Here is a 12,287-nt window from a genome sequence, read left to right as displayed (position 1 = left end):
TCCACTTTCACCCCCCTCCCGTTTCACAGCCTGCAGACGCAGTGGGCTGCCTGCGCTGTGCCCTGTCCTCTTCAGGTGGCACACGGCGTGTTGTGTGGCAGAAGCCGTGCTGCCCTCAGGCACATCGCCGTTACTCGTTTTTACAGTGCAGAAGTACTTGTAGAGTTGGTGAAGTGTGGGTCCGGTGGCATTTGCGTTACTGTCCAACTCAAGTAATGAAAGGATAAGAGGTTGTAACTACAGGCGGTGATCTGCGTGCTCTCTGATGAAGGAGAATCGCAGTGCAGTGGCGGCAGTGCCCTGCCCGACGGCACTAGGTGGCAGTGCCACGCTGCAGGCTGGAGGGAGGCAGCGGGGCCGTGGGAAGCCGCCCAACTGTATGGCTGGTTTGGTCGTGGAAGGGAAAGCACAATGTAAGGCAGATGTGCAAGGCCTCTTGCACCTGCTGCTGCGTAGGCATTCCCAGCACTGCATTATGCAGTAGTGCTGGGGGAATCCATTGTGTGTTGTTAGAAAGGACTGGGTGCTGTACCTCTGCTCCATTGTGCATCACCAAGAGACTTAATGTTGAGCACAAAATCCACACCTACAGCACTAGCCATTCCTAGCTGAAACATGTCAGCTAAAGCTTAGACTAAATGGCATGTGAAGCCTGCCAGCATCAGCATGCTGTGACCATTGGGAAACCAGCAGGCTCTGGGAACCATGAAACATGGCTGGTGAGGCCTGCAAGGACTGCCTCATCTCTGGCCACCCTCCTCCAAGCCCTGCATGCTGCTCAGCCCCAGCCAGCAGCCAACGCCTGCCTACCACCCCGCTCCCTGCAGAGCCCCATGCTGGCTTGAGTCACCATTGTCACCAGCTGCCATGAGGTCACCCGAGTGCATGTCGGTTACGGGCACAAGGAACAGCCTTGACATGAATTGTTGATACAGAAGGGGCCTTGTTGGTTTTGCTTTTGGTTTGGTTTGTGTTGCAAGCACCATACTCATGCCTCAGTTTCCTGTATCCAGTTTTCATTTTGCTCAACGGATATTCTCTGGAGCTGGCAAGAGGATTTGCAAATGCAAGACATCATTCAGTGTCGAAAAATAAGATTAAATAGCTAACATATCCTTCACACCTGTTTCAAAGAGCCAGTGGTAGCTGTGTGAGTTCCTATTGCTTTCACCCGTTACATAGACATGCAGTGTTGCATTTTTAATTCCAGGTTTTAGCAGCCACAACTTTGCTGCGATGTTGCACAGGCTTCTCACATGCATATATTTCCTATACACACTTTTTTTTTTTTTTTTTGCTAAACTTTTTTATCACTTGCTGTCAACCTTTTTGTCTGTGTGTTCATATTGTCAGTGAACTCTCTGAAGGGGAGGAGAAGACTGCCACGTCCTCCTGGCCATGACAAGACAGTCTCATGTGGTCATGTTCGAATGCACTGGATGTTTACTGAGCCTCATCAGCAACTTCTTGCAGATACCTTACTTGACTGTGTGCATGCCCTTCACCCCTTGCACTCTGCAATTCAGTGCAGTGGTGGAATGTGTGGAAGGATGCTGCATAGCTCAGCCTTGCAAGCATGGCAGATGCATTGCACAGTCTGATAGTCATCACATCAGTAAGCCACAGGCCTTATCCTGCTGTGGAAGTCCTCATCCTGCTGTAGAAGTCCTCTTGCTTTCATCCTGTTCTGCTGCTTTTATTTGCCAACATCCACTCACAATGGAAGCCCAGACTACACCTCTTACATTTTCCAGCACATTACCGGCTTCTGCTTAAGAAGCTGATAAGCTGGAGTAGCTGTGTCTCATTTATTAAAGCCTAGAGAGTATCTGCTTCTGCCCTCCATGCCTTGTGCTGTGCTTCCCTGCCTGCCTGGCTTCTTTCTTCCCCCTCCTGCCTTCAGCCTTCCTTTTCTGCAGCAGTCTCAAGTGCACAGCTGCCACGAAATCGTTCTTCCTTCTCTGCATTTACAGACCTGGCTCAGAAGTCTGTGCTGTCTGAAATGTGCTCTTTGCTGCAGTACCCTCTACTCCATCGTAACTGCACACAGTATTTCATTTTCTCTCGCTGTTTTGGCATCTGCAAGAAAATCTCTTGAAAACCATAGTGTAAGGTGGGGCTCCTGTAACCATCAGTAATGCCTTTTTGGGCAGCACTGAGGACCGAGGCCCTGAGACCAGTGTCCCGTATCAGTTTTACTGTCTCAGTTTTCCCCTTCCTCCGGTGTTCTGTAGGCTTGGGAGGGATATGCCAGGAGGCCCTCTTACACGTGGGCTGAGCAGATCACTACAGATCAAAAAGGAAGTGGATTGTTCTTAGCTTCTACACAAAATTTGAAAAAAAAAAAAAAAAAAGTTTTGACTCCTAAAAAAAATTGGGTTCTTCCTTCTCTATCTCCTCCCTCAGCCACAAGGACTAACGGCCAACCTGGGGGCCAGGATAGTATTACCACCCCATGGGATTCCCCCTAAAAGGAGAGGAGATGAAGGGAGAGGAGGGGAGAACGTTTCCTGCAACGTGGCTGAATGTGTCCTTGTGAATGGATAGAGTGAAATATGGTGTGTGTGGGGGGAACGGGGTGGGAGCTGTCAGGAGCAGCTGGAACATATGTACCATGTCATGGCTTTTTAGTGGCACAGGGTGTTCTGTTGGCTGTGGGAATGCTGCAGAGGCATGCCAGCATTTTGCTGAGTAAGTGTGGTGGGAGCCCCGCATGTAAACAGGGTTCAACCTCTGGGTGAGGGAATGGGGCTGCTCCCAGATGGGGGCCAGCTCCCAGCTGCACCCAACCTCTGCACGGCTTTGTAGGTCAGCATAGGGCCAGGTTGCTAGCTAGACATTTGGGAGTGTGTCCCAGTGAATGTGTACTTTCCTTGGATATCAGAGAGAGTACAGCTGTGATAAAATACCATTTCTTGCTCTGCATACAATTTCTAGATGTCTCTGAGGTTTTTTGTATTATTAACCTAGGGTAAAAGTATAGGAACTCTGCCAGGAATGCTCAGCTGAGAGCACAGAAGAGCAGGACAGAAGAAGACAAGGAAGGACAACCAAGAGGCCAGAAAAAGATGCAGAGGCAGAAATGCTCCCAATGATGGGTTTGTTTGGTGCCTGTAGTTGCATGTCCGTGGAGACAGCTTCATCAGCCAACAGTTCAGTGCAATCCTTCATCACTGAATGCAGTTGAGTAGCAGAGAGACAAGAGCACAGGTCTTATGATGGAGGCACATTTTCTAAATCAGTGTCCCGGGAGTATCATAGTGCCAACACTCATGTTGTCTGAAAATGAGTTCTTAGAGCAACACAGTGAGGGAAAAAGACAATGTTGTTGCTTTTGTAAAAAGGTGGGGTAGGGAAGTGCAAGTCAGAATGAGTGAAACAGGGACTAAGAGTGGTGGATACCAGTCCTGGTCTCTGTATGCCAAGAGGGAGATGGAAACAGCTGGAGAGAATCTGAAGGGAAAACATAAATATTGCTCAGGCACTGGAAAACAGTCTTTATAAATAGCTGCATGGGAGCTCAGCCATCAGCTGCACAAGGGAAGGTAAGGGGTGATGTGATCCTTGCACAGTGAGACACGCTGGGTATTTGTTGTGGGAAATTTTTTAATAAAATAGAAGTCACAGAGCAAGAGAAAGTACCCAGAAGGTCAAATTTAGATGAAGTTAGCATTCAAATAAAATGCAACATACTCAGTAGAAGAACAGGGGAACAGGCTGCAAGGAAAACTTTTCCCTCGTCATTGCCTGGCATGCTGAAGGTCAGATTAGATAGCTTTCTAAGAGATGTGCTTTGCTCCAGATGTGGGAAAAACATTTGCTTGTGGGAATGTCAGCCTAGATTACTCTGGCATCTCTTCCTGCTTCGATACCCACACATTTGTGAACCAAATAAGTCCTCCTGCTCTGCCTTTCCTCTCCCTGCTGATTGCTCCTCTCTAGGCAGCACAGTGAGGGCTTTCACACTGTTCTCAGCATTCATCACAGCACCATTAGCACAGCGATATGGAAATGAGCAGGTTCAAATAGCACTCCCGTGCTTTCCGGTCAGGTGCATGTGGGGTCATGGGGGAATCGCAGAATCGTGGGATGGCTGAGGTCGGAAGGGACCTCAAAGGTCACTGAGTTCTCTGAAACATCAGGAGCCTGAGAAGGGATGAGGAGCAGAACGACAACTGCAAGCGGAGAACTCCTCTAGGTACACGGCTGAGGTGAACTGCACTTGTGTTTGGGGTGAGACGGATCCCTCTTTGCTGCTCTTTGCCAGTGGCACATATCAGATCGGTCTGGTGAGGAGCTCAGCACTTCACTAACAGTCCTGCTCTAACAGTGCTCGCGGTTATAGACACAAGCTCTGGAGCTTATGCTTTTATTCTAGGAAGTTCCTAGGAAGAAGGGAAAAACAAAAACAAAAACAAACCCTCAGCAGAGCAAAGAAGCGGGGAGGCACGTTGTGCTGCGGGCAGGTGCTTCAGAGGGCGGGAGCCGCGAGTCCGGCGGCATCCCCGGGTACCGGCAGCATCCCCGGGTACCGGCAGCATCCCCGGGTACCGGCGGCATCCCCGGGTACCGGGCCCCGTGCTCACCGCCCGCGGCGCCGCATCACTCGGGCGGGGCCACCGTCGGGACCCCGCCCGGCCGTCGGTCCCCGTCGTCCCCATCACGTGCTCGGTGTGCTGCATTGTGTTCGCGGCGGAGGGAGGAGGGCCGGCCGTGTCAGTGATCAATGTCATGACTTCCTCCCCGGGCCGGAGCGCTGTGGGAGCGGGGCCGGAGGAAGCTCGCCGATCGCCGCGGAACGAGGCGCGGCCGCGGACCCGCGGACCCGCGCGCGGAGCGGGGGGAAGATGAGCTCCGGGGACGTGGTCTGCACCGGCTGGCTCATCAAGTCGCCTCCCGAGAGGAAGCTGAAGCGATATGTAAGTGCGCGCGGAGCCCGTCCTTCCCCGCGGGGCTCTCGTTCCCGGCGCGTCCCGGCCCGAGCGGACGGAGCCGCGTTCCGTCCGTCCGCCCGCGTTCGCGCTGCCCCGACCCGCGCCGTGCCGGCTGCTCGGGCGCAGCCCTGCTGTCGTTATGCAATGTGCCCTAGGTTAAAAACCGCAGCTCGCATTCAGTTAACGTTACCGTAACCAACAGCCTCGGAACAGAATTTCGGATGCACCTTCCTCCGGGAAGAGCGCAACCCCCTCACCCACCCCCCCACCCTCCCCCAAAATAAATAAATAAATAAGAAAAACAAAACAAAAAGCCAGCACGTTCAATCCGGAGGCGCAGCTTTGTTACGATGTCTCTAACGCTTCAACGCTTGCTAACGGCCGGGATACTTTTATTCAGCAGCCCAGTGCGCCAGAGGCGATCACCGAGCCGTGCTGCCCGGGCGGCTGGGGCAGGGGGCGGGGGGGGCAGGGGGCCGTGCTGCCCAGCCCCTGCTGCCGTGGGTACGGACTCTGGCTCTGCTCCATGCAAACGGCTCTGCCCCGCGCTGCATCTGTTGTTCCGCACAAAAAAAAAGAAACGGGGTGCACGTTGCAAACATAGGAAGCTGCATCGCTGCAGAGCTGCAAGGGAGGCATTTCGGCTCGAAACAAACGACCCTTAAAAATATATATATATATAATATATATATAATTGCTTGGGACAGCAATAAAACCGTACGCCCGCCGGGGGCTGTCCTGCGCCCTGATGCTCCCTGTGCAGGTGCTGTGCTGCTGCTCGCACTGCGGTGCGATGCATGCCCTCCCGGCCTGCCCTGCCTGCCCTGCCTGCCCTGCCTGCCCCCACTCCCCAGCGCAGCTCACGTCATTCGTCGTATTTGCTTCTGTTTATCAGCGTTTTTGAGCCGGACTGCTGATGTGAGCTTTTTCTCATCGCATGAGGAATAAGTGCCTTGCGAAGAACGTGGCAGAGATCGTTTGGTGGGGTATATTTCCTTTCTGCTAAAACTAGGAGAAAGGCGAATTTACTGAGGTTAGGATTTACTTTTAACGTACTCTAAGCCAGAGCTTCTTCTCTTAGATCATAGCATGGCATTGGAATGGCTGAATATTTGCTTTATTCCAGTAACGTTTTCCAACTCTAAAATAACCACAGTGATGTGTCTCAAGGGAGCTGCAGATAAGATATGGACATGTAATTGTCGTCGTGTGTTGTACCGGGGTGCTAACAGCCCTGTGCAGCAGGCACCAGACAGTGCGGGAGCCTCTGATTCAGCCAGCTGGTACCATTAGTAACTCCGCCACAGAAGCTCTTTTTGATGACTCAATATTCATAAAAGGACAAAGTAGAGAAAATACGAATTGATAAACTGGGGTTTGAAAGCCCCCATTATGCAGTCGGGGGACGGCCACAACCGGGGCTGTGAGCAGCACGCACGGACTGCAGCCCCCCCGGCTCGGGTTTTGCACTACAAAACCAGGGGTAATGGCTCTGTGCTGTTCTTCCAGCAAGAGCCACCAGGTTAGCCGGATCTCTGCAGATTAGGCTTTGTTTTCTGATTAGGAGGATGAACTACTCCTTTGTCCACAATAAAGCAGAAAGAAGTCTGCTGTAAGCGCAGCTAAGGCTGGAGTCCCCTCTCATATGACTGGTGACACAGGAGGTGCTGCAACCCAAATGGAAATCGTTTCTCACGTGCTACGAGCCGCTGTGTTCACTTCTCACACCGTGAAGAAGTGTGTTACCGGCGTGGCAGCTCGCACATCTCGCTAAGGGCTGGGAGGCAGCGCAGCCGAACTGGTGCTGGCTCCGTAGAGCAGCCAGCAGCCACACATCAACGGCATGGCAGCAGCACTCGTGCCCTGCTGGCACTGCCCGCAGCAGAGCTCTCTGGGCTCTCAGGGGCTGCCCACCGTCCCGCTGTGTCACCTCCCACCATGCGTTTCCCTGAGCTCAGCATCAGGCCTGGGCTCTCTGCATGAGCGCCGATCCCTTCTTACTCCTCAGGCTCTCCCCATCGCTAAGAAGGTCCCGTGACATTAACTGGGATCTGAGCAAAATGATGAATTTGGGAACTGGGAACTGCAGAGAGTTCCCCTGAAGCCATTAGGAATGCTTAATGTTTATAAAATTGGGGCAATTTGCCTTTGTAAAATGGGACCCTAAAGACCAGAGCATGCTCTCCTTTTTTAATTGTTCTCTAGTGAGACCAATCAGGTTTTCTGTGCATAAACAAGGGCAGGATTTGGCTCTAGGTTAGCAGTTAATTTCCAAACACTGAGAAACAAAAAGCAGGTGTTAGGAGTGTGCATTTTTCCTGTAAAGTCTTGCAAAGCTGATGCTCTCAGTAGTACTATTCTTAGAAGTGTCTTATCATTCCCTAACAAAGGCTGCTCCCTTACATGTGCAGGAAACGAACATGAGATTAATTACCCGCATGTAACTTTCTGTAAAAACAGAGTGCTTAGTGCTAAACGCCGAGAATTCATTAGAAAGCACGGGGTGCCTCACTCCAGCAGGCAAACACTCCGACACTGTGCTCAGAGTACACGCAGTTCTGCTCCTCTGCCTTACACTTGAAACATGAATCTGCCACAGCAGCCTGGCTGGGGGGGGGCAGAGGGCTCTCCTGGGAGAACTGTGGGTGTTCGCTGCCGTTCTTTGTCCCATAGGTGTGACCTGAAAGCTGTGCTGCTCTCGTTTCCCCACTTTGTTTTAGGGTCCCTTGCCCACTAGGGCTGTGTGGGCTGGGGGCTCAGGGGAGCTGGGTTTGGGGCGGGCAAGAGAGGAAGAAGGCGCTCTGCAAAACTGGGAAGTGGCATGGTGAGGTGAAGTCTGTCCGGCTCAAGACAGAAAATGCAGTTGCAGGCAGACTCAGCCCTGCGGGAGGAAAACCTGGCCCCACTGGAGATGTCTGTTACGGGCATTAGTGGATTGCGAGTACCAGCCTTTGCAGGAAATTAGATGTCATGGGAGAACCTGCTGCAAGTCCAATGGTTGCTCAGTGCCTTGTATTAGAGCTAAGTGCTTCCAGCCAGGGGGTTGGGTTAGGCAGAAGGAACCTCAAGAGCAAAAAGTGTGTGTTTGTTATAAGTAAAAATCACAGTGCTCAGGGTGATGTCGTAGCCCAGCTCTGTAACACTGGCTGTCAACATCAGGTTTTGTGTAGCTTTTCATGCTGAGGTCTACTTGATCACTGAATTGTGATAGTTGTTTTCTGCTTAGTGAAATAGGGAGAAAATCGCTTAATGGCCTGGAAAACAAGGGCATTTTACAGCCAGTGCAAAATGTCACAACGAGGGAAATAAAGGCATGGCAAGGACACAGGATGCTTAATGAAGTAGGAGATAAATGCCACGGAGAAGGTATATTTTTCATGTGCTGATACGGAGATGGAGATCAGATTTTTAACAGGCAGCTAATCTGAACCTGCCCTTGCAGCAGTGGCAGTCAGCAGCCTGCCCGCTGCTCAGTGAATGCTCCTTAGGAGGGCTGCAGGAGTGAAGGCTGTGGACAGACACAGCTTGGTGTGAGTCTGTGCAGCTCTGTGAAGTCAGCTGCACAGCTGTACCCCAGCTGAAGAGCTATTTTTAATCTTCAGTATTGTACAAACTGATGAGGGAAGACCACTTGCTCAAAAAGAGCAAGTCTCTTGCTTTACTTAGGGAGCTGGATTCTTTAGACACTGAAAATCAAAATTCCTTCTCAGCATCTCTCAAACAAGAGTCCAAAATGAACCAAAGGGTAGAAAACGCAGCTCTGCACTTCTTAAAGCTCTACTTACTGGAGCGTCTGAGCTGCAAAGGCAGACAGAGGGCTCAGCTAGCATCAGATGAGCAGGTTGAGACTAACAGTTTACATCCATTAGGATTTTTAAGAGTGAGATCTGTGCCGCACAGCATGCCTGTAGGCAAGATCTGGCAACTCCAGCCAAGTTTAAAAGATGGCCTGTGAAGTTATGGCTTCCACAGCAAGTTGGGTAGGTTCACAGAACCAAAATAAGCGGCGTTATAAATCAAAAAGGCAGGAGAATAGTGTCCGTGCTGATGTCTGCGTGGGAAGGGCCATCAGAAGGGCACAGCAGGTAGCACGAGATGGCTGCCTCTGCTGGGGGATTGGCCGAGCGGTGACCATTGTGCCCATCGCTACGGTTGTACGAGGTCAGAGGATTTAGATGACTTCCTCATTTTTAACTGAAGTTCTGATGTTTATCAGGAGAGCAAATGGGAAGTTAGTGGCCACTAAGAAGAAAAAGTAAAGTACAACTATGGAAGAGTTTGCTCAAGTAATAGGAACAAGAATCGCTCAGCACAGCGAGGGGTGGGTGGGATGTGGAGCTGCACTCTGCTTAGCGTGGGCTGGTAACACTGCCACCTCCGCCTGAAAGAAATCCCCAAGAGCCGTGTGAATTCTGCTGCCGGTTTGGGAGTTGGGGTATTTTTCAAAAAAATAATTAGAATGTAACGTCTGTCCGTCAGCCTGTTCATTTCCAGATGTTTCCTACAAAGCTTCTCGTGCTCTGCCCTCTCTGAGCAGAGAGCTGAGGCCACCTTTCATACCCTGCTGGAATCCGCAGCCCCAGCTTGCACTGAGATAAGTGAGTGCATTTAGACAGCGTACTCAAATTTTGGGAAGGTGGGAATTAGAGTGCCCTGTGATGGAGAATGATCACAGAGCCTTTTAGCTGCTGTAGTTTTAAGCTTTGTACCTGTGTCTGTCCTGCTTCATTTTAAAGTCCAGCGTAAAATCTCTCTGGTAGAAGGAAATACTCAGTTTTGAGAAAATTGTATACCAGATGAGGACTTTAGGATAAAAGCTCCCGTGCTGCGGACTACACATCACCGAACAAACAGATCTCATGGGTAAAACAACAGCAGAAAACTTATTTTAGAGAGGAGCTTCCATCCTTAAATGTTTATAATTAGCTGGATGCAATTCAGACTGCGTTCCACCGTTTGACCGTGCTTTGGTAGGTGAAGCACCATGTTTACTCTAGACCATTTTCTTCCATCCTAACTATATTTTGGTCGTTTAAATGCAATGTTTAATGAGATAGGCTGACTTCTAAGAAAAAATAATTTCTAAAAAACACTGCTGTTCTTGGCAACCTGAATATCAGAATGTTAAGCAGAATAACTTCCCTCAGACTATTTATTTGGGTGGGGCTGTAATAGCTCTGAAGCCCCAGTTTAATCTTTGCCTACATGTTTTCAGTGCGCAGGAATGTCCAGCTATTGGTTTCTATTCAAAACAGAAACCCACGACTTATCAGTTCTTTGCATTCAAAAGTAGAGACTTAAAAAAAAACATGTTTGAAATTGAGAAGGAAATGTTAACTTGAGTGGTAATTGCACTCGTGATGCAAGTGAACATACACTGAAGGAAAAAGCATTGAAAGTAACACTTTGGTGAACTATTTGTGGTAGTATGAAAACTATAATGTTAATAAACACATTGTTTTTACCAACGATGTGTCAAAATGCCATGAATGCATATTATGCCAATGTGATGTTTTCAGGGAAAAGGGTACATTTACTCCTGTAACATTACTTGGTAGAGAAACAGTCTTTATTTGCTTGCTTGTCTTTTTCATTTGAGTTGGAAATGAATTAACAGTGAGATAAGACAAGGAAAGAATGCCATGTTTGAAATGAAATTTGCATGTCAAAACATTCCAGGCAGCCAGATAAAATAGATTTTCCTCTTTCTCACCTAATTGTTGAATAAAATGCTGGATTGCAACCTTTTCTTATTTTCTGCTTTGCAATGCTCTTCACTTGTTGGGTTTTGTCAGGAAAAAGAAGCCCTAAAAGCCATGCAAAGTTCCATTTTAAAATATGCTGCATAACTTGATATTTGTTAAAAATGAAATAAAACCAGTGTCTAGGATTCACATCAGCAAAGCATTCTCCTCCCTTTCTCAGCTTAACTCATAATAGTTTTCCAATAGCCAGAATGCAACAACTGTTCTTAGAGATTTTGCTATTCCCTTTCCCCTGAAGTAGCTGATGCCAGAAACCCCACTGAGCCCTGCAGTCACAGCCACCTCACAGCTTTCCACCAGAGCCTGGAGCAGTGCATGCCAGCTGCTCAGTATCTGTTCCTGTAGAACATTTGATGAATAGACACTGAAATGTCATTACTAGCATGAATTTCAAATTACTTAAATGAAGGTGTTAATTTAAATGGAACTTGGATTGACACCTGAAAGCTTTTGACTCATTTTTACAGTACGTTATAAAAGACAGTAGTTTCTGTGAGCCCTGTTCATGCCAAATATTATTTGCCCTGAGAATCCCAAGTCTCAGGGACTGTGGGTTCTGTGTTCGTGCTTCTGTTGAGCCAAATAATGGTCATAATGGGGCCCTTTCTGAATGTGCAACGGTTGTAATCTCAGCAGAGTGCATAGTTTGTGGACAGTCTGTTTTCACATACCAAACTTACAAACTGTTTGTGGAAGGTCAAGGATCTTGCAGTTGTGAAGACATTTGTTCAGGCTGACGGGAGCTGGTGGTGCCAAGAAGCAGCCAGTAGTTGGGAGCAGTCGTCGCCCATTTGTTACTTGCAAATTCCACGCGATCAAGCCTCTAAAACTCACAGGAGCACTGGGCTGATGCCTTGTGCTGTCCTGGTCTGCAGGGGCTGGCCAGGCTGGAGGGCACACCCAGAGGTGGGTAGGCACACACCTGCAGAGCCGCTGGCAGGCTGGCTGTGTGCTGGCCAGAGCTCTGCAGAGGAGCAGCGTGTGCAGGGGTGCTAGCTGGGCTTATGGAGGCAGCGAGGCTGTGCTTGCACAAGGCCCTCACTGCTGTGTGAAGTGCTCACTGCTGCGCCAGCTACATCTGTGTTGTTTACTAATATTTACAGTAGAAGCTTTGCAGTTGTAAGTAGTTTTATATTTAATAAGTTCAACATTTTGAACCCGTACTAATAAAATGATTAAGTTCTCACTGAGGCCCTAGGCTTAAAAATAAGTGGCACTGCTGAGGGAATTGCTTTTCTGAGATACTTCAGCACCTTGCTCCCACTGAGATAGGATTTGCCAGTGTGTCCTCAGGTAGTACCTCTCTGACGTGAGGGGTGCTTTACGGCTTTCTGCTCACTTACTCTTCCTGTAGTGAGATTTGAACCGCTAAATGTTGTCTGTCAATGTTACTTGTATTTCGCTTCAGTGCCTTCTGTAGTGTCCCTTCTGGACAGATAACCCCAGTCATCATGATATCACCCTGAGCTGCAGATCATAAGGTAATGGAAAACTTCTTGAAACATGAAGGGAAAACACCAAACACATTCCATCATTATTTCAGTATCCTCCTCAAACTCTCGCTTTTGTCTCTGCTGAGCCTGAGAAC

The 12,287-nt window shown here is 49.2% G+C and overlaps 1 protein-coding gene across 2 annotated transcripts in view; it reads left to right on the top strand.

Moving 5' to 3' along the window:
• Positions 1-4,669: 4,669 nt before the first annotated feature.
• GAB3 (GRB2 associated binding protein 3) overlaps positions 4,670-12,287 on the top strand; it is a 51,970-nt gene continuing 44,352 nt past the window's right edge. Inside the window, exon 1 of one of the 2 annotated variants that reach the window (XM_065729649.1) lies at positions 4,670-4,919. In XM_065729649.1, coding sequence (XP_065585721.1) covers positions 4,848-4,919 — 72 coding nt within the window. In that variant the 5' untranslated portion in view covers positions 4,670-4,847. The remainder of the gene's footprint in view (positions 4,920-12,287) is intronic. The other variant, XM_065729648.1, reaches the window with a different exon arrangement.

Source organism: Cyrtonyx montezumae, unplaced genomic scaffold (assembly GCF_038088225.1).
Source record: "Cyrtonyx montezumae isolate F1298 unplaced genomic scaffold, pur_monq_1.0 scaffold_11, whole genome shotgun sequence".
Classification (NCBI taxonomy): Eukaryota; Metazoa; Chordata; class Aves; order Galliformes; family Odontophoridae; genus Cyrtonyx; species Cyrtonyx montezumae.
This window is presented reverse-complemented; position numbering and strand designations above follow the sequence as displayed.